General features: G+C 54.9%; 1 protein-coding gene across 3 annotated transcripts; it reads right to left on the bottom strand.

Annotated features, from left to right (window-relative positions):
- On the bottom strand, positions 1-25,864 carry Plxnb1 (plexin B1). Of its 3 annotated transcripts, none has more exons than XM_028756585.1 (38): positions 25,708-25,864; positions 21,000-21,052; positions 19,107-20,219; positions 18,051-18,233; positions 17,553-17,681; positions 17,339-17,439; positions 16,928-17,060; positions 16,533-16,689; positions 16,144-16,252; positions 15,950-16,058; positions 14,874-15,551; positions 14,572-14,694; positions 14,248-14,370; positions 13,867-13,960; positions 13,605-13,777; positions 13,298-13,449; positions 11,984-12,089; positions 11,689-11,825; positions 11,257-11,433; positions 10,930-11,065; positions 10,498-10,740; positions 9,719-9,895; positions 9,494-9,642; positions 8,723-8,823; positions 8,415-8,632; positions 8,145-8,323; positions 7,956-8,022; positions 7,635-7,781; positions 6,684-6,852; positions 6,380-6,483; positions 6,216-6,300; positions 5,781-5,953; positions 5,464-5,624; positions 5,231-5,378; positions 4,632-4,696; positions 4,426-4,501; positions 3,341-3,415; positions 1-2,167 (listed from the first exon to the last, which is right to left on the bottom strand). In XM_028756585.1, the coding sequence occupies exons 3-38, from the start codon at positions 20,211-20,213 to the stop codon at positions 2,063-2,065; spliced, it is 6,369 nt and encodes a 2,122-aa protein (XP_028612418.1). In that variant the 5' UTR covers positions 20,214-20,219; positions 21,000-21,052; positions 25,708-25,864; the 3' UTR covers positions 1-2,062. The 3 variants fall into 3 exon arrangements, with proteins under 3 accessions (XP_028612418.1, XP_028612417.1, XP_028612419.1); XM_028756584.1 differs by lacking the exon at positions 25,708-25,864 and adding an exon at positions 24,680-24,864; XM_028756586.1 differs by lacking the exon at positions 25,708-25,864 and adding an exon at positions 22,018-22,054.
- Between the last annotated feature and the right edge of the window lie 1,008 nt (positions 25,865-26,872).

The following is a 26,872-nucleotide window of genomic DNA, read 5'->3' as shown; positions in this document are numbered from 1 at the left end:
TGTATTATAAACAGTCTATATTGAAACTGGCCAGGCCCCAGGTGAGCCGCCTCCAAGTCCTGTCAGCACTGGCCTTGCCGATCTTGGCCATGGAGTTCGAGCGAAGACTTAGTTAGCTTCCTCTCTTACGTGGTAAAGTTTTCATTTTCATGACACCTTCTGTCACAGTGTTCTGTGAGGGTGAGCCGTGAGTGACTCAGAGCACATTCCATACTCGTCCATCCCATGAGCACACGCCCCAGCACGCAGGTACACGGCCTTCCTCTCCAGGAACCCTCACCTCCTCACAAGACTCCTAAAGACTGCAGAAGCCCAAGCCTGGAGCAGAGGTGTGTCTCTGTCACCACTCCTGCCATGTTGACTTAAGGTGCCTCCCTCCCTGTACCTGTCTGAAGTCTAGCCAAGACCTCATTCCCCCTGTCAGCCCTGTTCTCTGAGACCGTCAACAAGATAGTTGGTCAGAGCAGCCTCTGGGGGAGGCACACACATTCTGAGTGAGGATAAAATCTGAACTAAGACGATTATCATTAGTACTAAAGTTCACATGCTCCCAAGTGAGGGCCTGATGCTGACCCTCTGTCACTGTGGTTCCCCACATCTGGCAGCAAAGGCAAGACAGAATCTGACAGAAACAGCTGCTGTGATTACCCCCAGCGTGAAAACCAACATGGCTCCTGCTATTTTGAAGACAAAGATTCTAAAAGACACCAAGAAAGGACTCTTGGAATTGTTTCAACCCATCTCTTCAAACCCTCAGGGAAGACTACAAGGGGTGGCCAGATTACTGGCTATACACATGAGCCAAGGGGGAGCTCTCTGAGGATACCACAACCCTTGCCTGGTGAAGCCCACAGCATTCTCAACCTCCAGCTGCTCTGACCCAACAGCCAAGGGCACCACAGTACCATGGTCTTGAAGCTCACCTGCAGCTTCAAACAGGAAACTACCACAAGGTGGCCACTACACAGGCAAGCAGGTGGCTCTGAGCCCTGCCTTAGGTACCTCAACATTGACAGCAATATGGAAACTGGAATCCAGAAACAGGGCCATGGACCCGAGACCCACACTGCCTAGAATCACCTTTAATAATGCCATGCTTGCCCAGTTCCTTTCAGAATTCATGGAACAGGAATGGAGAAGTTATCACGACCTGCAAGCAAGGTGGACCCCTTAAAGATGGAGGACAGAACCCCACATCAGGCCCCAACTCTCCCTGAGCCATATTGTGCTTCAAGTTCTCCTTTCTGGGAAGTGTTGCCTCTGGCAGACCCTACCTAGGAGTTAGAGGGAGCTTGCCAGCCCTCGCTGTGGCCTTTCATGGGAGTCAGGAGACCCTTCAGAGCGTGACACCCATGTCTCCCAGCAGCTGCCAGTTATATCTTAGCAGAGGGGCTGGTGAGACTGTACCATGTGTTACCCTGTAATGAAGAGCTGTGTCGTCAGTGGGCCACTGCTCTCCCCAAGGCTCCCCTGAAGCAGCTGTCCCTCTCCACCAGCCACCTCGAAGACAGGGTAGTCCTGAGGCACCAACCCTGCTGAGGAAGCAGCAGCCTAGAAAGGCTTTTTTTTTTTCTCTCTCTCTCAGGCCTTGGAATTGACAACAGGGAACAAGGACAAAGGAAGCTAAACTTGAGGTCAAGGAGGATGGATGAAGAGGACAGGAAGTGGGCGGGCTCTCTTCCTTCCTCTGTGATTCCCAATGGGACACAGGTCAGTGCTCAACAACAGTAGTCTCCCCAGGGGCCTGGAGGGCCTACCAGACATTCTCTGGAAACAAGTCCCCAGCTCCCTGCAGACTGGCGTCACCCAGGAAGTAGGTCAGAGCGTCACCAGTCTTGGGGCGGGCCTGGAACTACCCACTGAACCTTTTAGGTCCCAGGCCTACAAGGCAGGTCCAGTGGGGCTGAGGCTGTGAGCTGGTTCCACCAGGACACTAGGAGCCACCTTTCATTAAACTCTGCTTGTCAGTCACTACAGGCATCTACGAGGGTGTCCTCTCCCTGGAGATTCCAGGGCTGCCCAAGAGGTGCTGAGACAACAGCTGGCCGAGACTCCTTGTTCCCTACAGATCCGTGACCTTGTTTTCCACAGCAGCAGCAATCTGCTGGAGCCGGTAGCCCAGCTGCATCTTCTGGGCAGTGCCATCTTCCTCCAGGGCAGTGATGATCTGAAAGGCAGGACCAACAGAATCAGGGGAGACTTCTCTGGACCTCACAGTCACCACAGGTAGACCTACTAAGGGGCTGCAGCATTTGGGCCAGGTAGGCAATGGAAATCCAGTGTCTTCAGATATAACAGTGAGGCTGATTGTGGGTCTCACAGGTGAGGGTAAAAACAGAACAGTCACCTGGGTTGCTTTTCTAGGGTGTCTGAGGCATCGTTCAGCATAGCCTAAAGCACAAACTTCCTGCCTCTCCAGTGTTGATACAGTTGAGCCCCTCCACATGGCAGATGTTCCAGAACAGGCCTTCAGGGACTGACACAAGCCACTCACCACCTAGCACCCTTTCTTTGACATGCTCATTTTGTGTAGCAGCCAGCCTTACACACCCACTGGCCTTCTTACAAGGTCTATGGTAGTCAGCCCCATTGCCTTTCCTGCCAGCTAATGGCATTTCATGGTTCTCTGTGCCAAGACCAAGAGGATATGTTTTGGGAGACAGATATGGAGGTTTGGGAGAAGAGCTGCCTGTCCTGTGCTCCAACAGGTGGAGGCTGCGTCCCTTCTGCCTGCCTGTGCTGGGGCTGGCTTCACACCATATGAGGCTGTGGGTCCTTTGGTTGTTACCAGACTACTCAGCTAAGACCATGATGCAGGTTTCTGTGTTCTCAATGCCAAGCACTCGAGCCATATGATTGTGGTGATTCTATAGGCACTTACAGATTGACTAACAGTGCCACAGATGCTCTTAGAACATCAAGGCTGGTCAAAAGAGGCCCTAGAAAGACCCCTCCTGGTTCTGTTGTCCCCTCATCTACCCTCATCCTGTGCTTGACACCTCACCCCTGCTTCCATGGTTTATGACGCCCAGTCCAGTCTGTACCCACAGAAGGTGTCATGCCCAGGACAAGGACAACCTTGGGATCTAAGGAGGGATGGTAGCTATGTCGTCTTCTAGCACATCCCATGTACCATCTCCAGATCCTGGCAGATTCTCTGGATGCTGCCAACCACCACAACCACTCCTGGGAAGCCCCACAGCAGAAGCAGGATGGGGAATTGAGAGCACAGGGAGACCAGAGCCAATGGCACTGATCCAGCCCGTGGGACCCTCACTCAGCTTCCCAAGGAGCACACTGAGCTCACGGTTAGCCCTGCAGTCAGCCCGGCTGTGCTCACCTGGTCGTAGTACTTGTTGATGTACTTGTAGAGCTCGTGCAGAGCTACTCGCGCCCCGAGGTCGGCAGAGCAGTTCTAGGGAAGAGGGCAGATGGAAGTGAGGGAGATGAAGAGGCTGCAGTGGGGAAGAGGCCCGGGACCCCAGTGAAGGATGAGATGAGAGAAGGGAACCTGAGAAAGCACGGGCCCTGCAGTGGGAACAGAGCCCAAGGCAAAGCATGGTGACAGCTCAGGACAGGACAAGGCCAAACCTCCATGGTCGGAAGAAACAGCAGGACCAGCTTCAGCAGGGCTGGAGCTTCCACTGAGCCCTGCCTGCCTCTCCGAGTCAAGGCTAAAGCTAGAAACCCCGCCCACTCATTCCAAGTGACTACAGGGCCGTGGGACTAGAACTGCCTGGGAACTCGGCACAATTTTGCTCTCATCTTACTCAAATGTTTCCCAAGTCCATTCCAAAGCTTTCCCTGAGGACATCAACACGCAGCCTCCTTTTCTAGACAGTGCTTTTTTGGGGGGAGGTCGTGGTGGGGAGAGTTTCAAGATAAAGTTTCTCTGTATAGCCCTGGCTGTCCTGGAACTCACTCAGTAGACCAGGCTGTCCTCGAACTCAGTAATCCAGTCTAGACAGTACTAATGGTTCAGCCAAAGTAACTCATGGAACTCTTAGGGGGACCGAATGCAGAAGCACACCCCAAGAAGGGTTTGACACCGTGTATCCCAAAAGTACAGCTGTGTTGGTACGGGTGCTCTCATAGTCAGCTAGGAAACAGTTCCCGTGTACGTGTGGAGGGTAAAGCATGGTCCAGAACGGTGGGTAGCATGGCCGATAAGTCAAAGGCTTAGAGTTGACTCATCCACTCTGCAGACCCCATGGCTGCACGTACACAAGCGCCTGTCAGACCAGACTAAGTGACAGCATTCCAATGAGACCCCTGCTCACTCTGAGGACATGACAGGTCTGGCCTTTTGCAGGAAGACAGGAACACTCTGCCTTTATGATGACAGGGTGTGTCCTCTCCAAGGTAGATCACAGAAGGGTGACAAGGACCTCTCTACAAATGAGATGCATGAAGGGGAGGCCTTACCCGGGACAGCTCTGCCAAGACTGAGTTCATCTCTTGGTCACTGGCTGCCACAGTCTGTCTGATGTCTGCATAGTACCTGCCAAAAGACCCGGGATTGCAGATGATAAATAACCAGAACCTACTTCCTTGGTCCCACCAGGGCCCACCTAGGGCCTCAGCTGCATACCTGCCTCTCCAGACCCACTCCCTCCCTCCCTCCCCAGTACCTTTCCACCATCTGTTTGTAACGGGGAATATCTCGAGCGTACAGAAGTTTGTTGATGGGGGAATCCTGGATGCCAGCAGGAGGGCAGGAGAGAAGGAAGGATCAAAGTTCAGAAGGTTATCAGCTCCTGGGCTCCCAACATGGTCAGTTTTATAACAAAACAACCCACATCCCAGAAACCTCCCAGTTCCCAGCAAACCAGGACAGCTGGTGACACTGGCCCACTTCCTTGTTCTTCTTCTATGTTACCTTTGTGTTTGTATGTGTGCACGTATGTGTGCAGGTCAGAGGACAACTTACAGGAGCTGGCTCTCTCCTTTCAGCACATGGGTCCCAGGGACTGAACTCGGGTCATTGGGGGCTGGCAGCAGGGGCGCCCCCCTCCACTCTGCTCATCCCCTGAGACTGACCATGGCCACTTTCTGGGGAGGCTGTGGGTTGAGGCCTGCCATGGGAATCTCTTAAGTCAGAGGCTGCCTCAGACCATCTTTTCCTTGTAACTTTGAGGAAACCCTGAAGATCTGTGCACCAGACACTCCATAGCCACCAGCTCGGTGGGTGACCCCATTGTCCCTGTCGTATCCCCCCCAGCCTGCTCACCCGGCCCAGCTTGTGGTCGGCCAGGGTGCAGGCATCCATGAAGGTCTGTGCAATGACAAGGAGCACGGCGTCCATGTTATCTGAAGTCTGCACATCGAACACAAACTGTGGGTTCTTGATGATGTTGATCCAGAACCTCAGCGGCAGGCTGCAAATTGGGGGAACAGGAGCCAGTAACTGTGCTGTGGAGGCAGAGGCCCTCACATATGTCCTGAGCCCTGACCCTCCCATACCTGTTGGTCTTCCAGATGTGGATGGTATCCTGATCAGAGATGCCATGCTGCTGAGCCTGTTCATCCAGCAGGTCAAAGAAGTACTTCACAGCCAGAGGCACAGGGCGGCTGGTGCTCAGAATCACCTGGAACAGGTCATCCACAAACTTCTGCAGTGTGCCCTGTGAGGAAGAGAAGGAAGCAGAGGGCCCAGTTAGGATGGAGTCCTGGCATCAGTCAGCCTTAGGTAGCTCATGGCACCCCCTCATGCAAGTCCCACGCTACCCTCATGTCCCATGACAGCCCAGACCCCATTGCCCATTCTCTCCCAGACCCACCTTCATGGATAGCAGGCGTGTCAGGTAGATCTCAGGGATAGCCTTGGCTCGCTCACGCTCCCCACCCCGAAGGCTGCCCCTCCTTGGTCTGGGAGGCTCTGGTTCATCACTGGGCTTTACCAGGTGCCAGGGCCGGATGCCCCCCTCATCTACATCCTCCAGCATTGGGGTCCCTGTGCCAAGATGTCAGAGTTTGGTGGCCCTCATGTCGTGCCACCTCCCCTTGGGAACCCAAGTCCAGTTAACTCCCCTGGAAGTGAGGGGACCTGGCTGAGGCTCCTCTGAGAAGAGAAAGAGGTATTAGCTCCACCTCAGTCCACAGGGCCTTTCCTGTTCCCCAGGACTGGGCAATACAAATGCAGAAAATTACAATGAGGAAGAGGAGGAAGAAGAGAAAGAAGAGGGAGAAGAGGAGGAGGAAGAGGAGATACTCACGTTCTCCAGGGACATAATCCTGGTTTTCCCTAAGAATATGCTTGGTGAGGCAGGGGACAAGGGCCACCGTTGCTCCATCTGGGACCTGCTAACCACAGCTGGTGACCCTTCTGTCAGTCAGTCTTAGCCTACCCTACCCATCCTCCAGCTCCCGTCTTTCCCACCTTGTAATGTTGTAGCGTATTCAGACGCCTCCACAGACCCTGGAGTTCAGAAGTGACATCCTCATCAGAAAGGATAAGGTGCCCAGCCACTCCAGACCGCCATTCTGCAAGGGCAAGAGAGGACTTGGCACAGGGCTCCCAGAGCTCTCTTCCCGCCATGCAGCCCATCTCATCCTAGGTGGAGACATGGCCCCTTCACCTGGAGGCAGCCTCACTCATGCCCTTGGAGGACAGACCAATCTTGGGCCAGCTCAGGCCCAACACCACCTCAGGGTCCTCAAACTACCCTGTTCTTGACCCTCACCAACATCCAAGGTGCGAGAGTCGGGCCGCTGGGCAAGAGGCACTCCCTTATAAAGCTGGTCTAGCATCTTCTCCTTGGCCTGGGAGATGGTGTCACAATCCAGGACTTTCACAGGTACACCCTGGGCTTCTCCTGCCCCAGGCCCCACAGCCAGAAGAGCATTCAAGGTCTACACAAGAAATGTGAGAGATTTCAGTATTTGTTCCACATGCTGAATGACCAAGACATGAGTCCAGAACAGGGACAACCATGAAGAAACCACAGCCCCTGAGCCCACTCCAGTACTAAGGAGTCCTTCACTCTCTTCACCTGTCTGCCTTTCACTTGATGCAAATGCTCCTGGGGTGAATAGGCGAACCCCTTGGTGAGCACCCAACCCTCTTTTATGCCTGAAGGAAGTTTGTGTAAGCCAGGACACAAAAGCCATGGACAAGAAAGGCTGGGTCCTTCAAAGAAACCCTTGTGAGTGACAGAGAGGAGCTACAGCCAAGCCTGTGGAATGCCTACTGGTTTAGGGGACAAGGCTGCACCCCTGGTGAAATGGCAAGAAAGATGCTCTGGCACAGCACAGATCTATGGTTTCATCCTAAGTTGGGGACCCTCTGAGATTCCCAATTCTCAATCCCACAAAACGAGGAGTGTCACTCAGTGGGGATGTTTACTAGCTTGTGGGAGACCATGAGTTCCCACCACCATTAAATGAATAAACAGCCTTTAATCCCAGCACTTGGGAGGCAGAGGCAGGCGGATTTCTGAGTTTGAGGCCAGCCTGGTCTACAAAGTGAGTTCCAGGATAGCCAGGGCTATACAGAGAAACCCTGTCTCAAAAAACCAAAAAAAAAAAAAAGAATAAACAGCCTCTCTCCAGCAGGGAGTCAGAAGTCAGGTGGGCTCCATATCCAGGGTCAGACCACAAGCGGGCATAGACTGATGGTGACGAGCACCCCTTACCAGGGGACGGTACTCCACATCCTCTCTGAGCAGGCGGTTGTCATTCAGAGTGTATTTGGCTTTGCCAGTCACACTGTCCACGGGGCCCTTGTCCACTTGATGCTTAATCCCTCTGAAGAGCATGTACAGAGGCTCTCCTACAGAGTCCTGGGAAAGTGTGGGCAGTCAGGGCCTCTGGCAGGAGGCAAGCATACCCGGGGCATGTTCTGTTGGGTGATGTCTTTGCTCTGGCACAGATGGGCAAGCTAAATGAATTGCTGGAGGCTTAGTGCTCTAAAGGGCCCGACCCTCCCTAAGGAGGAGCTGTTGGCCCTCCCTCACCCTCACAAAGGTGTAGAGGCAGATGGACATCCAGTTGGTGAGCAGCTTTTCCACCACAGTCTCTGTCCTGAGAGACAGGAAGGGAGAGCCAGGTTCAGCAGGGACTCAAGGGCTCCATTCCACACCCTCCACATCCAAGTACCTGGCTCTACTACTGGATCCAGCTGTCTGTCACCGACAGCCACTTACCTGCGCAGCATGAGCTTGGGGTTCTTGGCTACATACTGGGCTACCAGGTCACTGAGCAGTGTACGAAGGATGTCCGTGAAATATTCAAGCTTCCCATGAAGTGCAACGGTGAGCAGAGATGCCACGTAGGCTCGGTCCCGAGCAGAGAAGGTACGCTGACTCTCCAGTGTGTGGATGAACTGAGGCCAGGGAGAGAGTGAAGGGGAGGTTTAGAAACGGATAGGCAGACTAGGAGCAAGAAGGAATGGGGCAGCCTGGCTGGGAGCACACCTTGGTAAGGAAGAGCTTGCTGTTTAGCAGGTTGGAGAGCTGCCCCAGGCCCTGTTCCACAGTGGGTCGCCTGCTGTCAGGCACACCGAGGTCCCTGTGCAAGGGTGACTCCCGATGCCCAGGGAAGAAGACCCTCTCAGCATACACTTTGTAGTCAAGGAAGGGGATGCCACTGCCAAGGAGGTCACTGGTGAGATCGGTCATCTCTGTCATGAGGTCTGTTGAGCACAAGAGTGTCCAGCGGATCCCATGTGACCAGAGCAGCCTTAGGCAGCGCCCCAGAGGCTACTCCCAGTCTGGAGCCGCACCTGTAAACTCCTTCTTACAGCGGTCCCGCACACTGCTCTCCAGGTTCTCCAGCTGGATCTGCACTTTCTTATAGTCCCTCAGGGCCTGCTTGCTCTTCCTCCTACCAGCACCAGAGGTAGAAGGGAGAGGTCAGCAGGCCAAAGCCCTGGCTAGGCTCCACTAGGTTCAGGCCTGCTCAACTCTACTCCAGGCCAACCCCAACTTGGTCTACCAGTATAACCTGACGATGCCCAAGCCAGCCTGACCCAAAACAATCCATCCTGTCTCGTTCCCATTAAACCTTCCCATCACTCGGCCTGAGGGTTAGCAAGCCTTGGACACGCCATATAGAGCCTGCAAGCTGTTTTTATAACCACAGGTTTGTTAGAACGCAGCTCTACTCAATGGTTTATATATTGTTCACGCCCAAGGGCTGAACTGAGTATTGAGGGAGACTGCCAGGCCTGTTGCAACCAGAGGTCTGATCCCTTATGTAAAATATTTGCAGAGTGGCGCTGGAGAGATGGCTCAGTGGTTAAGGGCACTAGCTTCAATTCCCAGCATCCACATGGCAGCTCACAACTGTCTATATTAACTCCAGTTTCTGGGGATTTGGCATCCTCCTACAGAAATATATGCAGACAAACGCCAATGCACATAAAACAAAAATAAATCTTAATATATGTCTGTACACACACACACATACACACACTTCTTGCAGAGCCCTGCTCTCATCTGTGCCTTCTCTGTCTGGCCACGCCTACTTACCTGGCACAACTGGCTCCACCCACCTGTAGATGAGGACAATGATGATGACACCCAGAGCCAGGAGAGATGTGCCCACTCCCAAGCCCACTTGGGCTGCCACAGGAAAAGCCACAGCACTCTCGCCATCGTACTGCACATGACCCAGGGAGAAGCGCAGGTTCCCCATCCATACCTGCGTGAGAAGCTACCTGTGAGCCAGGGCCCCAGAGAACACGATGCCCAACCTTGCCCAGGTCCTGCCCACTGACTGTGAACTCCGGCAAAGCATCTGGTGCCTCTCGGAGGGCGTGGTGATGTGGCAGGGGCTGCTCCACAGGGGGTTCGCAGTACAGGTGGTGCCGGGTCAGTGTCTTTACCACGCAGGGCCCGTCTCCTATCATGGCCACCACCTCTTCCTTAGACATGGCGAGATCCAGATTCTCTCCCTAGAACGTTGGGTCACTGATTTGTTTCTCGGAACACTTACCGCCTCAGCCTGTGTTCCCAAATGTGAGAGGGATGGTCCTGAGACTATCTTTCAGCCCTGTTTTTCCTGCGGGTGGAGCCCACGGTCACAGAGGTGTCCCTTAGACTGCTCACCAAGACTTCTTTGTGCTTTCTTACCTTTCTTCTCACAGCTGAAACTCTGGAGAACCTAAGACAGTTCCCCACACCCTGGGCAGTTAACTGAGGTACCCTGAGCTAGGTGATGTTGGGTCATCTGCCTTTGGCTTGTCCATGTGTCTACACGTGTACGGACTACTTACCATGTATATCACAGAAAGGGTCTAGTATTATCCACATAAGCTCAGTTGCCACACGAGGATCAGCCTGTCACCTAGTGTGTGCCACACTACCCAATTAGTGAATATACCAAACAGATCCCTTCAGGGAGCATGGGGATCCAGGCCACCAGTCAAACTCCTGGCAGGAGATGCTGGGTCCTATGCTGTACCAACCACTTCAGATTCTCTCGGGCTGCTCTTTGAACCCTGCCCTCTCCAGCATACACATACTGTTCTATAGAAAGCTCAAGAAGGTATATTACCTCCACGGAGAACACACTCCCTGGCTTGTGCCGGAACGGTGCAGTGGGATCCTCGGGGTTGAGGGAACGCAGGGTGGGATCAGCCTCATAGGAGAAGGGTGTGGGGCTCAGTGCAGCAAAGTCAAAGACCATGTTGTCAAGGATAAACTCCACCTGGACCCAAGGGTCCTGGGGTGGGCCAGGGAGAGCGGGCGTGCGGCACATGAGCAGGTGGGAGGAGTTCACAAGACATGGCTCCTCAAACTGCAGAGAGGACGAGGGGAGATCAACTGAGGCACCACGTGAAATGTGAGGCTGAGCAAAGGTGGGAGGCATCTCATTTGGTACCAACTACCCGTGGCTGCCCATGGGTGAGGGGAAAGATGGCCAGCCTGGTGCAAGCAGGAGAGACTCATGGGTATGCTACTGGATGATGGCCTTGGAGCCACGTACTTTCTCATGGACCACCTGGTGCTTCTGTCCAAAGCTCTGGCCATGCTGGAGCACTCTTGGGACCACAGTCACTCGGATTCTTGGCATCTGTACCACATCCAGATTCTGGCCATGGACCCATATCTCACGTCCTCCACTGAAACACAGCCCAGGAGCCATTCATGACTCGAATGGCCCAGACCCAGCCAGCTCAGTCCCAAATCCAAATTGACTCATTCATGACCCATTCTGTCAACAATAAGGAGTTCACAGTCCCTATTCCCAGAACCCCACCTCCCCTATTGAGAGAACTGCAAAGACCTTCCAGACATGCATTGGTCCCCACACCTGAGGAAGCTCTTGGCAGGGCCCACTGACGTGATGTTGGGGTCTGATGTATACTTGAATTGGCCATGCTGAAGCTTCCGCTCAGTGGTCCCAAACAAGACAGTCACTGGAAGTTCGGCAGGCATCGGGTATGGGCTGGTCTCGCAGTGTAGCCGCTCTGACTGCTGCTCCAGGAGCCTGAGTGGAGGGTAGAAGATAGCCCAGATCCAGGAGCTAGGCACTCGCTCAAATCTTGGCTCACTTAGGTTCCTCACACACTCCATTGTGTAGCTCTGGAAGCTGTACTTCTACCACAGCCCTGTTTTCTGGAAAGCTGGCTAGAACCTTCCAGGGGTGGGGGACAGACTTAACCCAATCCACACTGGCTTTTCCCAACTCCCCATCTCCTCCCTGGAGTGTGTGGGTTTTGTAGAACAAGAAAGCAGCCCTTACAAGTGGCAAGGCTGGTCTCCAACTACCACACGGATGTCCTCGAGCCGCCCAGTCAGGAGTTTAGAACCATGCAGAGTAAGGCGGGTCCCTCCAGCTCTAGGGCCACGGGCTGGGAAGATGGAGTGTACTTTTGGATCCTATGGGAAAGAAGTTGGGGAAAGATAGACAAAATCAGGATGATAAAAGTCAGGGCACCTCAGGATGGGAGGGCCTTATGAAGGCAAAACCAAATAGCCTGAGGCATCCACAGAGGGAGAGGCCTACGGGCAGCTGGAGTGGTTTAGCATTCACGCACCTGATAGGCAAAGTTGAACTCTGAGACACCGTGTCCTCTTCCAGGCACCTCCACTGCCACAGCGCCAGTCACCTCCTCCCCACTGGTTCCCGTGATGCACACAAGACTGTAGGCACAAGACAAGCAAGCATGGTAATACCCGGCCTCACAGACGTCCCTCAAAGCAACCTGGCAGGTCCTCTTCTGGCCACACTGCCAGGTGTTCTGCCTTCCCCATCCTCATAAGATGTGTCAGCGGTGTAAGCACCCACCTCTGGCTTTGAAAGCAACCCGTTTATGGCACACCAGCAAGCCTCAGCATCAGAGAAGCCACACTCCTGCTTCGGTCATTCAGGCACACCCTCTAGCAAGGAGTGCATGTCCCTGATGTGACAGAGGTTTGCAAAGGAGCCCTGGAGAGCTGATTTGTGGTCAAGCAGATGAGTGAGTAAGAGCCTCACCGGCCACACCCAAGTCTCCCCTGCCACTGTGTGGTCAGTACCCACTTGCGAAGTGATGGGAACTTGATCTGATCCTAAACAAAAGATCCCTAAAAGCCACTAGTCAGAATGGGGGCAGATGTGAGCAGTCAAGAAAATGCTGGTTCTTAGCCAGAAAACAGAAGCCTGGGGCACATGAACTCCCAGAATGTTAAGTCTACAGTGGTTAACATTGTCACGGTCATACAAATACTGGCAAAACAGAGCAACTGGCGTGAACTAGCCAGGGAGGCTCCAGCATAACACGTTTTACACTTCATAAATCACTTTATAAATTACCTAAGGCTGACAGTTCTAGAATTATTAATAGTGTAGAGGGTCTGAAGTTCTCAGTTACCAGCTGGAGGGAAGGGCATGCTTCCACAAAGTAACCCCTTGTTTAAAATATAACTTATGGGGCTCTACAACGGTTCTTCTGAGGGTACAGTAAGGGGTTGCCCTGATATCGTGCCAGCTTTGGGTCTTGCTGCTTATGAGCATCTCCTGGAGAATGTTCTATATTCGTCTGTGGTACTCTGGAGGTGTGCCACAACGGCCTCTCCTGAGAGCCCGGCCAGGGCAGGCCTTGGAGAAGTAATACATCTAAGAGGAGACACCAGCAAGCCCCGGGCAGTGATTCTGCCCCACAGACTAAGATGATCCCCGAGTAGCCTGGGCCAAGGCTCTGCAGGTATACACAGGAAGCCAGAGTTCCAGGCAATGGTAGCCCAGCACTAAGGCACTGACACCATAATCAAAGACGGGAGAAAGGCAGGCAGACACACGGAGGAAGGAGGTCCCCAATAGGAAGCCATCCAGCCACAGTGCCCTCCCATGTTGGGTCCCACCAGCTCACCTACTGGAGACGTCGTATTCTCCAGCATCCACAGCACAGGGCACTCCAGCCACTCTGACCATGCCCAGGACATCCTGTACATGCTGGCCCAGGTTGGAGCCCCTGATAGTGACACGGGTGCCTCCGTCTATAGGGCCAGTCAGTGGCTCCACCTGTTCCAGGACAAGGACATTCACCTGTACTTACCTGTCAGCCTCTGGTCTGAGGCAGCCCCCGCCTATTGAGATCTGTGCATCCACAACACGGACGTCCTCCCTCTAAGAGCAGCAGTGAGGAAGAGAAAGGATGTACCAGCACCGCAACATACCGAGTGAATGAGGGGTGCAGGGCACTGAGTAGCCACGGTCTCGGCTTCATTACAGGCTTCCCGGGCTACACAACGCGGGTGCTCCCCCTCACACCACACGCAGTCGTACTGAGGCATGGCAGTTTGGCAGCGGCTGCAGTCCCCATGTCCCACAGAGCAGTCATACAACACCACTAGAGACAGTGGGAATGAAATGTAACACGGAGCCTTGAGGAGCCCTGATACCGACGACAGCCTGCCCTGTGGTCCCCAGGCGGCTTACCGTGCAGCCCATCGGCACTGTCCACGCGCAGACCACCTGCCCAACGCAGGAACAGCCCCACCTGGAGTTCCGGCTTCAAAGCTTCATAGCTGAACTGGAGAAACAGGAGTGAAGTCAGAGCCTAGAGTCTGGATCAGGCCTGGAGTGTGGCTCAGAGAAGAGACCAAAATGACTAGTTAGGGGAGCAGAGTCTCAGGTCAGAATTGGAACTCAGGGATCCCAGGGTGAAAGGGCAGGAGATCAGCAATGGAACTGGAATACGGAACCCCTGATGGGAGACAGGGACCCCGAGAGGCATATGGCTCAGCTGGGGTGTCCAACTACTGTCCAGTGTCACAGCCTGGCCCTCGGCCAGTGTCTGTGCCCACCCGTGGTCCACACCTGGTGCTGCTGGCACGTGGCATGGCACCAGGTATCTGGCGGTGGCTCGCACTCCACCTGAGCCTCCACCGCCACCTCGAGGCCCTCCAGCTCCAGCACACATTCGCTGCTCCTTGGGCCATCCTGGGGGCAGAGGACATGTTACTGAGGCAGTTTGAGAGGCTGGGCCCTGTAGGCTGCAGTACAGGCCCTGACCAAGTACAGCCCACATCAGGAGAGAAGGCTGGGGCTGGCAATGGTTCCTGCTTTCTAAGACTTGGGTAGACTCTGTCAAGTAGCCAAGCAGCTTGAAGGGAAAGTTGTTAGCTGGATAGGCAAACACACCTGGAAGAGCCACAGGTTCCTGCCTCGAAGCTGGACTTCCCGTTCCACATGGACCGGTATCAGCAAGGAGCCTTGGACAGTCTCCACACAGGGGCAGGAGCTCACCCTCTGATTCACCTCTCCCTGCAGGCACCAAGGGTGAGGCAGTATGTGGCTCCCACCCTGACCGCCTCAGTCCTCGACGTTGCTTGGCTCCATGGTAACACTCTGTCCTCACCCTCCCAAAGGAGAATCCCAGGCTGAGGGGAATGGCTGTGTCTCCCCCTCCCCTCCCGAGGCCTCCTTCCTGGGCTGGACCTCACCAGCTCCCAGAGCCCGGGGGTGTCGTACTGGTAGTCGAGGCTGGACAGGAGGATGAGGGGGGCAGGAGGGCCCTCGTGCTCTGCTGAGTCTCCATCACCTGAGAGGAGTGTGGAAGTGGAGAAGGCGGGCGTGTCACCCCCCATCCACTCATCCGCCTCGGGCAGCTCGCCGCCTCCTTTGGTGAGCCAATCCAGAACAGGCTTCATGGAGCCAGTGGCCCCTGGGAAAGTGGTGGCTGGAGCAGAGCCAGGGGGCTGCTGGTCCAGAGCCACAATGGAAGGCAGAGCCTCAGGGCCAGACTCTGCAGGGGACACTGTGGCTGCATCTGAGGGGAATGGGTAGGAGGCCAAGAGGTCCTCAGGAGTGGTCAATGGTCCCAAGTCAATGGGTGTGGGGACAGTGGTTCCAGGTATGGTAGAAGGGTCAGGGGGGAAGGGCTTCTCGTGGAGAGGTGACTCTGTGGAGGTAGGGGAAAGTATGGGGCCAGGACCTGCCCATGGGCCCCAGAGGCTGAGCCGGGAAGGCTTGGCCCCAGGTAGGCCATCTGAGGCTGTGGAGGGGGCCCTAGGCTCTACTGGGAAGGTGTTGGGAGTAGGAGTGACCATGGCTTTGGGGACTGTGGGTGGAAAAGGGGTGAGTACATTCCTTGCAGGAGGGATTAGGGGGAGAAGTGGGCTCTGAAGGGGAAGGCCAAGACAGACAGGAAGGCCACTCAGCAGGCAAGTACAGGAGCAGGCAAGAAAGGGTATGTTAAGAGGGGAAAAGACCAAGGAAGAGAGAAACAAAAAATCCCATTAATTCTCTAAGGCAGAAACACAGAGGACAGGCTCCGGGGGTCTGTGCTGAGGCGGGGAACCAAGGCCACACCTCTCGCCTCTCAGCTTAAATGTCCTCCCAAAACAGATGGGACGGACAGGCGGCCATTCTCCAGTGAATTGTCACACAAAGCAGCCAAGGTGCTCAGGACAGCTTCACAGGAGGCTGGGAGGCACACAGATCCCAGGCCATTAGAAACCCTCACCCTGGGAGCCCCTAGCTCCACCCCCACCATGCCTCAGCCTGGAGTCCCACTAACCTGTTGGCTTGCCACCATAGGCCCAGCGTCACACGAGGCCTTGTGCGTGCACAGCTGCTGCCACACACACCAGTTACAGCCCCAGCGGCTACTCACACAGGCCCGGCACCTGCACATAGTGCAGTCAGTCAGTCATGAACCAGAGACTGCCGAAGGGAGCCCAGAGCTGGGGACAGGGAAGGTAAGGGACTCACGGTGCAGATGGGAAAAACTCAGTAACTGCCATGCAGTCATAGAAGGAGAGGGAGGTGTTGACGATCACCACAGTACCAAACCTGAGCTCCACAGTCACAGAGATATGGTCTGCAAAACGAGGAGAGCCAGAACTGAAGAGTGGGGAGTGTTGGGGACCCACATGCAATGAGACTATTACCCCAAATAGAGACAGGAACTAGGGTCAGAGGACAAAGTTCACAGGACATAGCACAGATGCTGCAGTCCTGGAGCCAGTAAGGGGACTCGGAGCACATCCAGGACTATTTCCTATTTCTAGAGTCACTTCTCATCCCAGTAAGACCTCTTAGAGCAAGATGGAAGCAGGGCGAGGCTCTCAGGTCCAGGGCTGGCCCCTTCTCTCACCCACCGGCTCCTCTCTGCAGCACTGGGGCCTCACGAGGGTCTGGGGAGGGACACATCACACCAGAACTGGTCAGTAGAGCAGGACTCTGTTGGTCTCCAAAGTAGCAGAAATATGACTCCCCTGGCCAGAGAGATGGCAGGCCTGGCACGGACAGGAAAACCTACCGAGAAAGCCAAGGGCACACTATGGCACCATTTTCGCAGTAGGCTAGGGACTCAAATTTAAGGGCCTCAAGTACACCCTCTGGCCCTGACTGATAACAGACAGAGAAACCCAAGGCCCAAGAGAAATGGCCGAGCAAGGACATGTGGTATTTGAGGAAACAACACAAAAATCCAAGGTCTCCATTCATCTCCATAGCTCTCCCCACTGGCGCCCCACCCACTCTGGTCATTCACCTCCCTCCTCTCTTCCCGACTGATATTGGCAGGGCTCACGGCCACCACTCGAAGACAGCCCAGTTCTGACTGGAAACTCCACAGCCACTGCTCTGGACCCTGGTCCCTTGAGCACTCCGACCGGCGACTACACCTAAGAAGAACCAGCATGTAACTGTGGCCCTCTAGCAGCCACCAAGGATTCACATAGCAGAGTCATCTATAGGCCTGAGACCCTCCCTGGTCACAGCCCTCACGTGGAGTTGATACCAGGCTTTGTGACAGGGAACCAAAGCCCTGGGCAGGGGATAAAGAGCTGGGGGCTGGGTACCCATAGGTTAGAGGCTGAGAGTCAATGGACAAGGTCAACAATCTTGTCTAAGGCTGTTACGAAGGCACAAGCCCAGGTCGGAGATTTGGTAGAATACTAACCTGCCCAGGAGCACACACCATCCGCAATAAGGGTCCCTGTGAGCAAGGCACGAGTCACAGTCCAGGTGCTGAGCACAAGGGGCCACAGGAACCTTCACCAGCTGTGACAGCAAAGAGGACCTGAGGCTTGCAATCTGAAAACCAGTGCCTCACCCACCTATGGGTCCCGAGACCCCTCCTAGCCATCATCCCCTGGCCTGTATCCAGGACTTACAGTAGTCTGAGTTGCTACATAGAGATGCTCAAAGGTACCATCAAAGGTAAGATCTCTGTTCACAGCAGATCCCGGCTGGATGCTCTGTTTAGAGTATGGGGCAACATTTCTTCCAGGGCCTAAGTACACCTAAGACGAAAGACCGCAAGGCCTGACACCAAGCCCAAAGCCACAAACTCAAGACCTTTCTCCATTTAGAACTGAAATAATTTACGAATAAGAATTTTCTCTCTGGACAGGTGTCGAGGGGCAGCCTTTAATACTTGTACTCTAGAGGCAGAGACAGGCAGATTCCTGTGAGTCTGAGAACAGCCTGGTCTAGATGAATTCCAGGCAAGACAGGTTATTGCAAGCAGCCATGGGTAAGGTGTATGTGTATGTGAGGAAAATCACAGGTAAATACCACCCAACCCTCAGAGGAGCGGCAAAGACAGCTGGGGTGGCATGTAGCATGTCACACATCACACATCCCAGCCTCAGAACTTCCGAAGGACATACCCTGTGCAACTGTCCTTGACTGTCACCCAGGAAAGCAATAGTATGTCCATCCTCCATGGTGACAGCCACAGCTGTTAGCTGAACCCCTGGCAGTTCCAGAATTGGTGTGGCTTCCAAAGGGACACAGCTGACCATGGGACTGGGTGTGTGGTCCGAGCCACATGGAAAAGCGTCCGGGGTATCCTACAGGTAGCAAAAAAGCATCACTGAGACCCTGCCTGGATAATCTCCCAGGAAAACAACCCCCTAGGCCCTAGTCTCTGCCAGCCATCCAGACAGCCCTGCCCCAGGCAGCACACTCCTGTAGTCCGGTCCTCAGCCTTACCTCAATGCACTTCAATCCCGAGTTTCTAGTGGTTCCATCTCCTCTTTCACCCCCGCCTTGTCTGTGGCCTCATCTTCTGCCATCCCCTTTCTGGAAGCTAATGTCGCCAGTAGCTACACTTAATACTTTCTCCTGAGTCTTGTCCTAAAGGACTCAGAGCTTGGCTCCTCCTCCATTCCCAGCCTGGGCCCTCTGCACTTCCCTGACTCAGTGAACACTGCGTCATCTCTATACCCTCCCTAGGCTTGAGCCAAGTCCCATCATTAACTTTTTCTTTTGCTCCAGAACCTAAGTGTGTTCACCCCTACATTCTACGCTTTCCCTAGAGGCCCCAACACTCTTAGCTGACCTCTATAAAGTGACTTCTTCTTATCATAATTCATTTACTTTATAAATGAGTACACTGTCATTGTCTTCAGACACCCCATAAGAGGGCATCAGATCCTATTACAGATGGTTGTGAGCCACCATGCGGTTGCTGGGAATTGAACTCAGGACCTCTGGAAGAGCAGTCAGTACCCTTAACTACTGAGCCATCTCTCCAGCCCCCTGAAGTCACTTCTTTAGCATCCCGACTCAAGCTCACTCCTGTACTGCTCCCTGCCAAGAGACCTCTTCTTGCTTAGATCTAAAAGGAAGCACCTAGCACCTGTCATGAGTGTCACTCCACCTATTCCCAGCTCCCCTCAGACTTTCTAGGCAAGTGCTTGGTGGCAAACGCCTAGACTCACCACTGGCAGCTGTGCACAGTCGGAAAGGACATCATATGCAATGTCGGCCACCTTGGTCCCGTTCTCAGCACGGCCTTCCCGGGTGTAACAGGCATCTCGAGTATAATTAGCAAGCTGGTCTATCTCATCCAGGGGGAAGGCACAGAGCACAGAGGTTCCAGATGCCCCTGTAGATGCTGACAGGGGCCAATCCACAGTGGGAGGAGCCACTGAGGAGAAAGCTGCAAAGAGTACTTCCCCACGGGCCACCTCCTTGGATGTTGCTACAGCTGCAGCCTGGATAAGACCGTAGCGACCACCCTGGCAGGCCAGGGGCAATTCCACATAAGAGTAGTAATGCTGGTCCTGAAGGCACACTCGGGACACATAGGCACGGAAAGCTCTAGAAGGGGCCTTCAGGTCTCGCCTCAAGAACAGGAAGTATGCACTGGCCCCACGTACGAAGGCACTCACGAAGTGGTGGCTGTACTCGGAGAGGCGGCCCACTGCCAGCTTGGCTGTTTCTTCATAAGAGAAGGCAGCTTGGGGGTCCGGTGGTCGCAAGGCTCGGGTTGTAATGGGAGGAATCCCACCACCTACACCTCTGCTGGTGTACCCCCGCCCCACAAACAGGAGGGGCTCCCCTGCCAATCCCTGGGCCACCAGCCCCACTGTGCTGACTGCAGGGTCATTTGCAGCCACATACTGCGTGTCCCCAGGTCGCTCTGGCCGTAGCAGCAGCTGCCTGATCTGTCCCAGGCTCCGTAGCTCACAGATGCCCTGGTGGACGCTCCCACACACCACCAGAGCCTCTGGGCTCACCAGGAGCAGCTGGTTAGGGTTGTTAGTAGGCTGGGCTTGGGGACATTCATCAGGTATCACAGGTGGCAGGCAATCCCGGCTGTCATTCACAGGGCCTGTGGACACCACGGCTTCCAGCTGCAGCCCAGGGCTCAACTGGAACAGGAAGTTGGTGGCCCCTACATAGAGGGTACCTGAGGTGGGATCCCTCGCCAAGTGTTGTAGATGTGTGCCATTGGCAGTGAAAGCAGCTGGTAGAGGGGACTGCAGGGTGACGACACACCCAGCCCAGAACACCTGGAGAAGAACTGGGCCGAGGACAGACATGGTCACCTGGCAGAGAGAAGGGATGGGTGAGGCTCAAATGGCCAGCAAAGTACTCGGAAGCCACTGCTAAGGGACAGGACTGTGGCACTGAGGACCAAGATACTTCTCCTAACCTGGGCCCTAACACCTCCTAGCTCAGAGATTCCTAGTATTCACTAGGCCCAGAGGCCCAGGGTGATCCCAGATCTGCAGTTACCAGGCAGACACAGGAGACACTGCCCTTGGAAATTTCAACCTCACCCCTTTGCTGTAGACACTATGCTCTCAGGGGACCTGTACCTGCCCATACTCCACCCTAGTTCCACATTCAATATTGTCCTTCTAAAACCTGCTCTCTGAGTCAAGTGAGGTGATAAGATCTCAGAGGAAGGAGAGGGCCCTCTCTATGGCTGATGAATTCTTGGGTAGGATCAAGAATTCTTATAGACCACCAGCATGTCATAACAAAGCAAGAATTAGGTGCAGGGGTGGGTGTGGTGCTGCACACCTTTGATCCCATCACTTGGGAGGCAGAGTCAAGTGTATCTCTGTGAGTTTGAGACCACCCTGGTCTATATGGTAAGTTCCAGGACCACCACATAGAAAGACTCTTTCTCAAAACAACAACAAAAGAAAGAAAAGAACTGGATGCAAGAACTTTCAGGCCAGGAATCCAGAGGGTGATAACCAGAGGACCAACAGGCCATGCTGGGATGAGCAAAGGTTGAAAGATGGGGGCCCACACTGGGGAAACCTGGGCTGCAGAGAGGGTCATACTGTTCCCTGTTGGGGTGAAGTCTGGCTCACCTGGCAGGGACGGCTGGATCAGCAGATAACGGCATGACCTGAGCACGAGTCACCTAGCCAGTGGGGGGAAAGCAGAGTATGAAACTGGGGGGGGCTGGGCTGCAGGCATGTGGAAGCCCTGGACTCCCCTCCCCACTACCCAGTCTGCCTGTGGAGCCCAGCCCAGCTTGGCCCTCAGCCACCAAACACATTCCATAGAGGACGCCTCCTCAGAGCCCACACGGGGAGGGGGAGGGCAGCAGAGCCAGGCACCCGAGGGGCCTGGGAAAGGTCAACTAGAAAGGAGCCCCATGGCCATCTGGGCCCAGTCAGGCCCCCCAACACCACAGTCCCTTCTCAGAATTCTTCCCATCCTTCCCTTACTCTGTTCTTCTCTGTCAAGGCATGCAGCTATATACCATTCACACAAGCCATGGGCCACCCTAACCCAAATGGTACCAGCATAGAAACAGGTACACACTCACTAAGATCTATGTACACAACCTACCCTGAATGCATACAATTGCACCCAAACACAGGAGCGCTTGCACATACAGAATCACAATGATGCATGCGGATGGGACCTACGCACACAGTAGACGCGTACACACAAACACGTCACCCAGGGCATGTATCCACGCCTAGACACCACATGAAGTCATACAAAACTCCACCTCCTACAGACATTTCACAGACACATCAGACCCACCCACCAGAGACAGACACACACCACCCACATTAGATTCCTGCACATACAGACTCACGCACACTTCCCTGGTTTCAGCACTAAGTCCTAGAAAGCTGTGGAAGGCAGGCCATCTCCCGGAATTTTCTCTCCTGCAGGTTGTAGAGTCAGAACCCAGAATGCAGCATGAGTGGTGGGCTGGGGATTCTGAGGAAGTGGTCATGCCTGCTTGTGCCCTGCAATCCCAGATCCAACCCTAGGACCTCTGCAGACTTTTGAGTACCTGCTTTCTTACTTTGCAGGCCCTAGCTAAGGTTCCTAAATCCCACACCTAAATAACTATGGCAACTCTACCTTTCCCATACTCCAGTGGTCCTCAAGCAGGAACAGAGTTTGGTTATGGGACAAACTATTCTACACTGAGAAACAGTTTCCCCTCCTTGTGCCCAGGCCACATTGCCCAGGCCCTCCCACCACCTAGATGCCAGGCTGCCTATGTGGAAGACTCCCATAGTTCCCTTCTTTGCCCCTTGATTGGCCCATATTACAGAGGCTGCGGCAAGGCGCTCCTGAGGCTGCCCTATCATAAACTGGGCTGGGCACAAGGCTAAGAGGAAGGTCCAGCAGCCTGGTGGGAGCAAGGACGCTGTGGTCACAGCCCAGTGGGAGCAGGGGGCCATGGCCACAGTCTGACTGGGCACGGCTCCCAAAATAGCTTGGGGGTTTCCATTTTTAGTGTGAAGAGAACAGGGCAGCTCTATGGGAACAGGAACAAGGCTGCCTCTGTTTGCCACCCAAGGGGGTGGGGGGAAAGAGGCTGCAGGGAAAGTCTTGAACCCAGCCAGAAGCCCAGGACTGTGGCAAGGCCAGGCTACTAAAAAGCCCCCCACCTTGTTTCCAAGGGATAGAGAGGCCAAGTTTCTTCCTCTGGGAGAGCAGAAGCCATTCTCTTGCTCTCAGCTAACTCTCCCACCACCTTGGGCCACAGATGGGCCTTGGGCACAGGGTCCCACAGTGAGACCAGCACTTGCTGTTTCATTAGCTTGTAAATATTTGCTCAGCGCCTACTGCATGCCAAAGTTTCTCAGCCCTCAAGGGGCAGTAACAAAGCCACTCCCCGAACTGAAGTTGAGGGGAACATACAGAGAAATGTGAGGGCTCAGAAGAGCTCAGAGCACAGGTCAGAGGTTGAATCTCTAGAAGAAACTACGTCAATGGGGCTACATACCACGGGCAGGGGTGGACAAAGGAGAGTGACATTTCTCTCCTCCATGCTAGCACACAGATTTCACTGAACTTCAGCTCCACGCCACAGGGGCGTCTCTAGTTCCTCCAATCTACAGGGACCCCACTGGAATTTCTTTCAACAACAGGAGTGCACACACTCAGGCTTTTGGGGTACCCTCAGGCTGGAGGGAGAAAGGTCAAGACCCTCTCTCCCACACCCTCCCCCACACATGCCCCTCGTTCCTGCTTCAACTGCAGGCTTGTTCTATTCCTCCCTGCCATCACCAAAGGGCTGTTCCCTCAGCCTGGAATGCCCACTCCCTCTGTCTCCCATTACCTCCCACGCCCTGCCATCACCTCCCTGGGGAGCCTTCCTAGGCCTCCCAAGCTCCTTGAGGAGGTAAGCCTGTGTGGTAGATGAAATAGACACGCCCAGCTACCAGCCTGACCTATCTATCCTGCTCTTCCTTGGTCTCTGAGCCTCAGCTTTCCCATTTGTGGGAGGGGAGGAAGGACTGCTCTGACCAGTAAATGTAGTGGAGTGTACCTGGCATGAGTGGGCCCCAAGACCATTCTCTTCTGTTCCATCCTCCCACTCTAGAAAGAGCTCTTTAAAGGCAGAAAGTACCCGCCTTTAATAAGAAGGCCCCAGCAACCGACAGACCCAAAGCAGAGCAGGTGTTCCCTACATGGTCAATGAGCCCCCATGTCACTGCCAAGGAGATTCAGCCAGGAAGGGTAATATGGAGCTCACACTGCTTTCCAAGCCTCTTGGCCTCTCAAAAGGCAAGGAATTGGCCCAGTTTTATTAATGATCGGACTAGAGCTTATTTGGAGCCAAGCCTCACGTCCCTAACTTGCACTGCCAGTATCTCCTCCCTACTCCCTACATCTCAGGCTGTCCAGGCTCATCGCCAAAGTCTAACTAACTCTGCCTGTGCCCAGGCCTGCCCCACAGGCCTCTTCAGAACCCACACTTCCCGAAATCCTTCGGCAGGACCTAAGACTGGTTGCCTGACTTCTGCAAAGGGCAAGCACCACCTAACCCTCTCCTGCGGCTGCTCTCACAACCAAGAGTGCTCACAAATTCTGCCCTTCCACATCTACACTTGTCTGGGAGTTGGGGAAAACTGGCCTTCCCTTTCGGAGCGCTGCCACCCACACCCCCGCTCCCTTCCCAGTATCCATTTAAAAGGGAGAGTTACTTTTTGACAGTGAAGTGGTGCGCACTGCACACATGCTTTCTGGATGTTGAGTAGGGTAGAAGGGAGCCATCATTTACCAGACACCCGCCATAAATTAAAGCGCTCATCAAGCACCGGCTGGGTGTGTGGGTACCGACACAGAGTCCCAGTGTTAAAAGGCTCGTGGTCCTCCTTTGTCAGTCTCAGCCTCAAGTGTCTGTTATCCTATGGGGAAGCCTGCACTTCCCTGCTTCGGCTCATCCTCAACCCTCCTCCCTCCACCGCGCCACGGGACAAAGACCCCACCAGTGGCCCAGGGAGGGCGGGGAAGGGGCCGGCCGGTCCCGACAGCGGCGGTGGCGGCAGCGAGGAGGGGGCGCGGAGGAGCAGCTCCACCTCCTCTGTCTCCCAATCGCGTTACAGGCGGTGCCGCCAGAGTTTGCCTTCGCGCGCGCGAGTGTGGTCCCAACTCTGAGGACCGAAGCCGCCCACCACTCCACTTCGGCTGCCCGTGCCCAGCGGGATCGAGGCCTCGGGCCGTTCCACTTGGGTGCGAGCGGCTCTCGCCTCCGCCCCGCCTTCCCTGCCCAAGTCCCGCAACTCACCGCCCGACCCTCCTGCGGGATGCGCGCGGCGAGGCGTCCGCCCGCGGCTCCGGGCTAGCTCAGATCTGCGCGCCGCGGCCTTCCCTCCCCTCGGAGGTGGGTCTGGCGGAGCCGCAGCTGTTACCCGGAGACCGAGGGGCGGAAAAAACTGCGCCCGCCGCCCGCCCCTCCCGCCGCGGCGCTGCCTCCGCTGGGAACAAAGGAGACAAAGCCGCGTCGGCCCGCCCGGGCTCCGCTCCTTCCACCCCCCCACCCCCCGCCCGTCGGGCCGCCCTCCCCCCGCGCGCCGCCCGGACCAGGCCGGAAGCAGCCGGGAGAACGGGGGACGCGGCCCCAGCCACCCGGGACCCCACATTCCGGTCCCGCGGGATCCGAGTTTGTGAAGGGGCTGGGGGGGGGGGGTGAACAACCCCTCTCATTAAACGGGGGCTGCTGCACCGGGGCGGTAGCCATGGTAACACAGCCGTGAGGAGCCTAGCCGGGAGCGTGGGCGGTCCGCCCCGCCCAGCCGGGCCTCACCTGCGCGCCTCTTAGGACCAAGAGGCTTGCGGCCATGGTTGCTAGCCTACGCCCGGGCTTCCCTCGTCCTGCCAGAGTTCGAGGGACTTGTGCCCCACACCTGCTCTGCCTGATCCATAACCACCATCTTCACTACCCACAACGCACCTCACCCAGCGCCTGGAGCGCCCTCATTCCCTTCTAGATCCTGGCCCTTGGGGCCATCCTCACCCCAACTTTCTTCACCTGGTCTCCTAGGCGCCAGCGTTCTCCTCTTCTCACCTGGCCCTGCCCACCTTTCCTTCTTTCAATACTCCACAACACCCAACCTCTCCTTCCGGCCCCCACCCTTGGCTGTTTGAAGAGAGCCCGGGCTTTGGACCTGAGTTTGCGCCATCACTAAGCCATGTAACCTGACACCCCTCCCCCAACCTATTTGCTCACTGACAAGTAGGGGGTGATAGCACCCATAGCTGGGCTATGAAAGCAGGGCATACTGGTTGCGAGGTGCAGAAGAAGTAGGGTCTTACTTCCTTCCCTTCTCCACGGCTTGTACTTGGAACCATGCAGAACTCAGAAACCTTGAGCAAGTCTGGACTCCCTCCTTGGAAAACACCTGGGTCTTCCTGGGAAGGAAACTCTGGGCAGAGGTTCTCTTTTGAGGGCGTCTTATGCAGAGCTGTTCACACCCGGGCTTGCCAAAGGCAATCTCTGGAGCCAGGACCTAACCCATCCTGAGGGCTTTTGAAGGACTTTGGCTCAAGGCCATTGGCAGACTGTCCAGAAAGGCAAAATCTGCATATACGTCACCTGGAAGCCTCTAAGGTTAGAGAGCTCTAAATCCGGGGAAGCCCGAGTCTTCCGAGTATCATATCTGCCACTTCACTAAGAGCTGATGCCAGGTTTCTCTACCATCACACCCTCACACTCCCATGAGGTAGGGGGGCAGGGGAGGTGCTGGCTTGATTTATGTCAACTTGACAAAAGCTTGAGTTATCAGAGAGAACTTCAGTGGGAAAAATCTCTCCATAAGACCCCCCTGTGGAGCATCTTTTTAATCAGTGACTGACAGGGGAGGGCTCAGTCCATTGAGGGTGGGGCCATCCCTGGGCTGGTGGTCCTGGAGTCTGTAAGAAAGCACACTAAGCAGTAAGCAGCACCCCTCCGTGAGGTTCTGGCCCTGCTTGAGTTCCTGTCCTGTCCGGTTCTGTTCCTGTCAGTGATTAACAATGATGTGGAAGCTTCAGCCAAATAAACCTTTTCCTTCCCAGCTTGCTTTTTGGTCATGGTGTTTCATTGCAACAGAAACAAATTAAGACAGTCCTTTAGCTCATCTGCCTGCTTTCCAAAATACCCCTCCCGTAGGCCCCAGATCATCCCTCTTCTTCCTCAACCCCCACCCCTGGGCTTTGAGAACCTAATCCCAGTCACCTAGCACCTTGTCAGCACTACCATGACAACCCTTCCCTGACACTCCTTTACCCCAGCACTCCAGCTTCTTCCCCCCCTCTAACCTTATGCTCCACAACTCTCCCAAACCTATCCCCACCCCGACTAGGACAGTCTGTACCAACTCCCTCGATTATGCTGGCCTCCCTACTAATGCAACCTGTAGGAGCCCCTTTCATGTACAGGGAATCCTCACCCCTCAAACCCACTTACTCAAATGCATGCCAGAGGGAGGCCTGGCTTCAG

The sequence above is a fragment of the Grammomys surdaster genome, unplaced genomic scaffold (assembly GCF_004785775.1).
Source record: "Grammomys surdaster isolate TR1022 unplaced genomic scaffold, NIH_TR_1.0 126131, whole genome shotgun sequence".
Classification (NCBI taxonomy): Eukaryota; Metazoa; Chordata; class Mammalia; order Rodentia; family Muridae; genus Grammomys; species Grammomys surdaster.
This window is presented reverse-complemented; position numbering and strand designations above follow the sequence as displayed.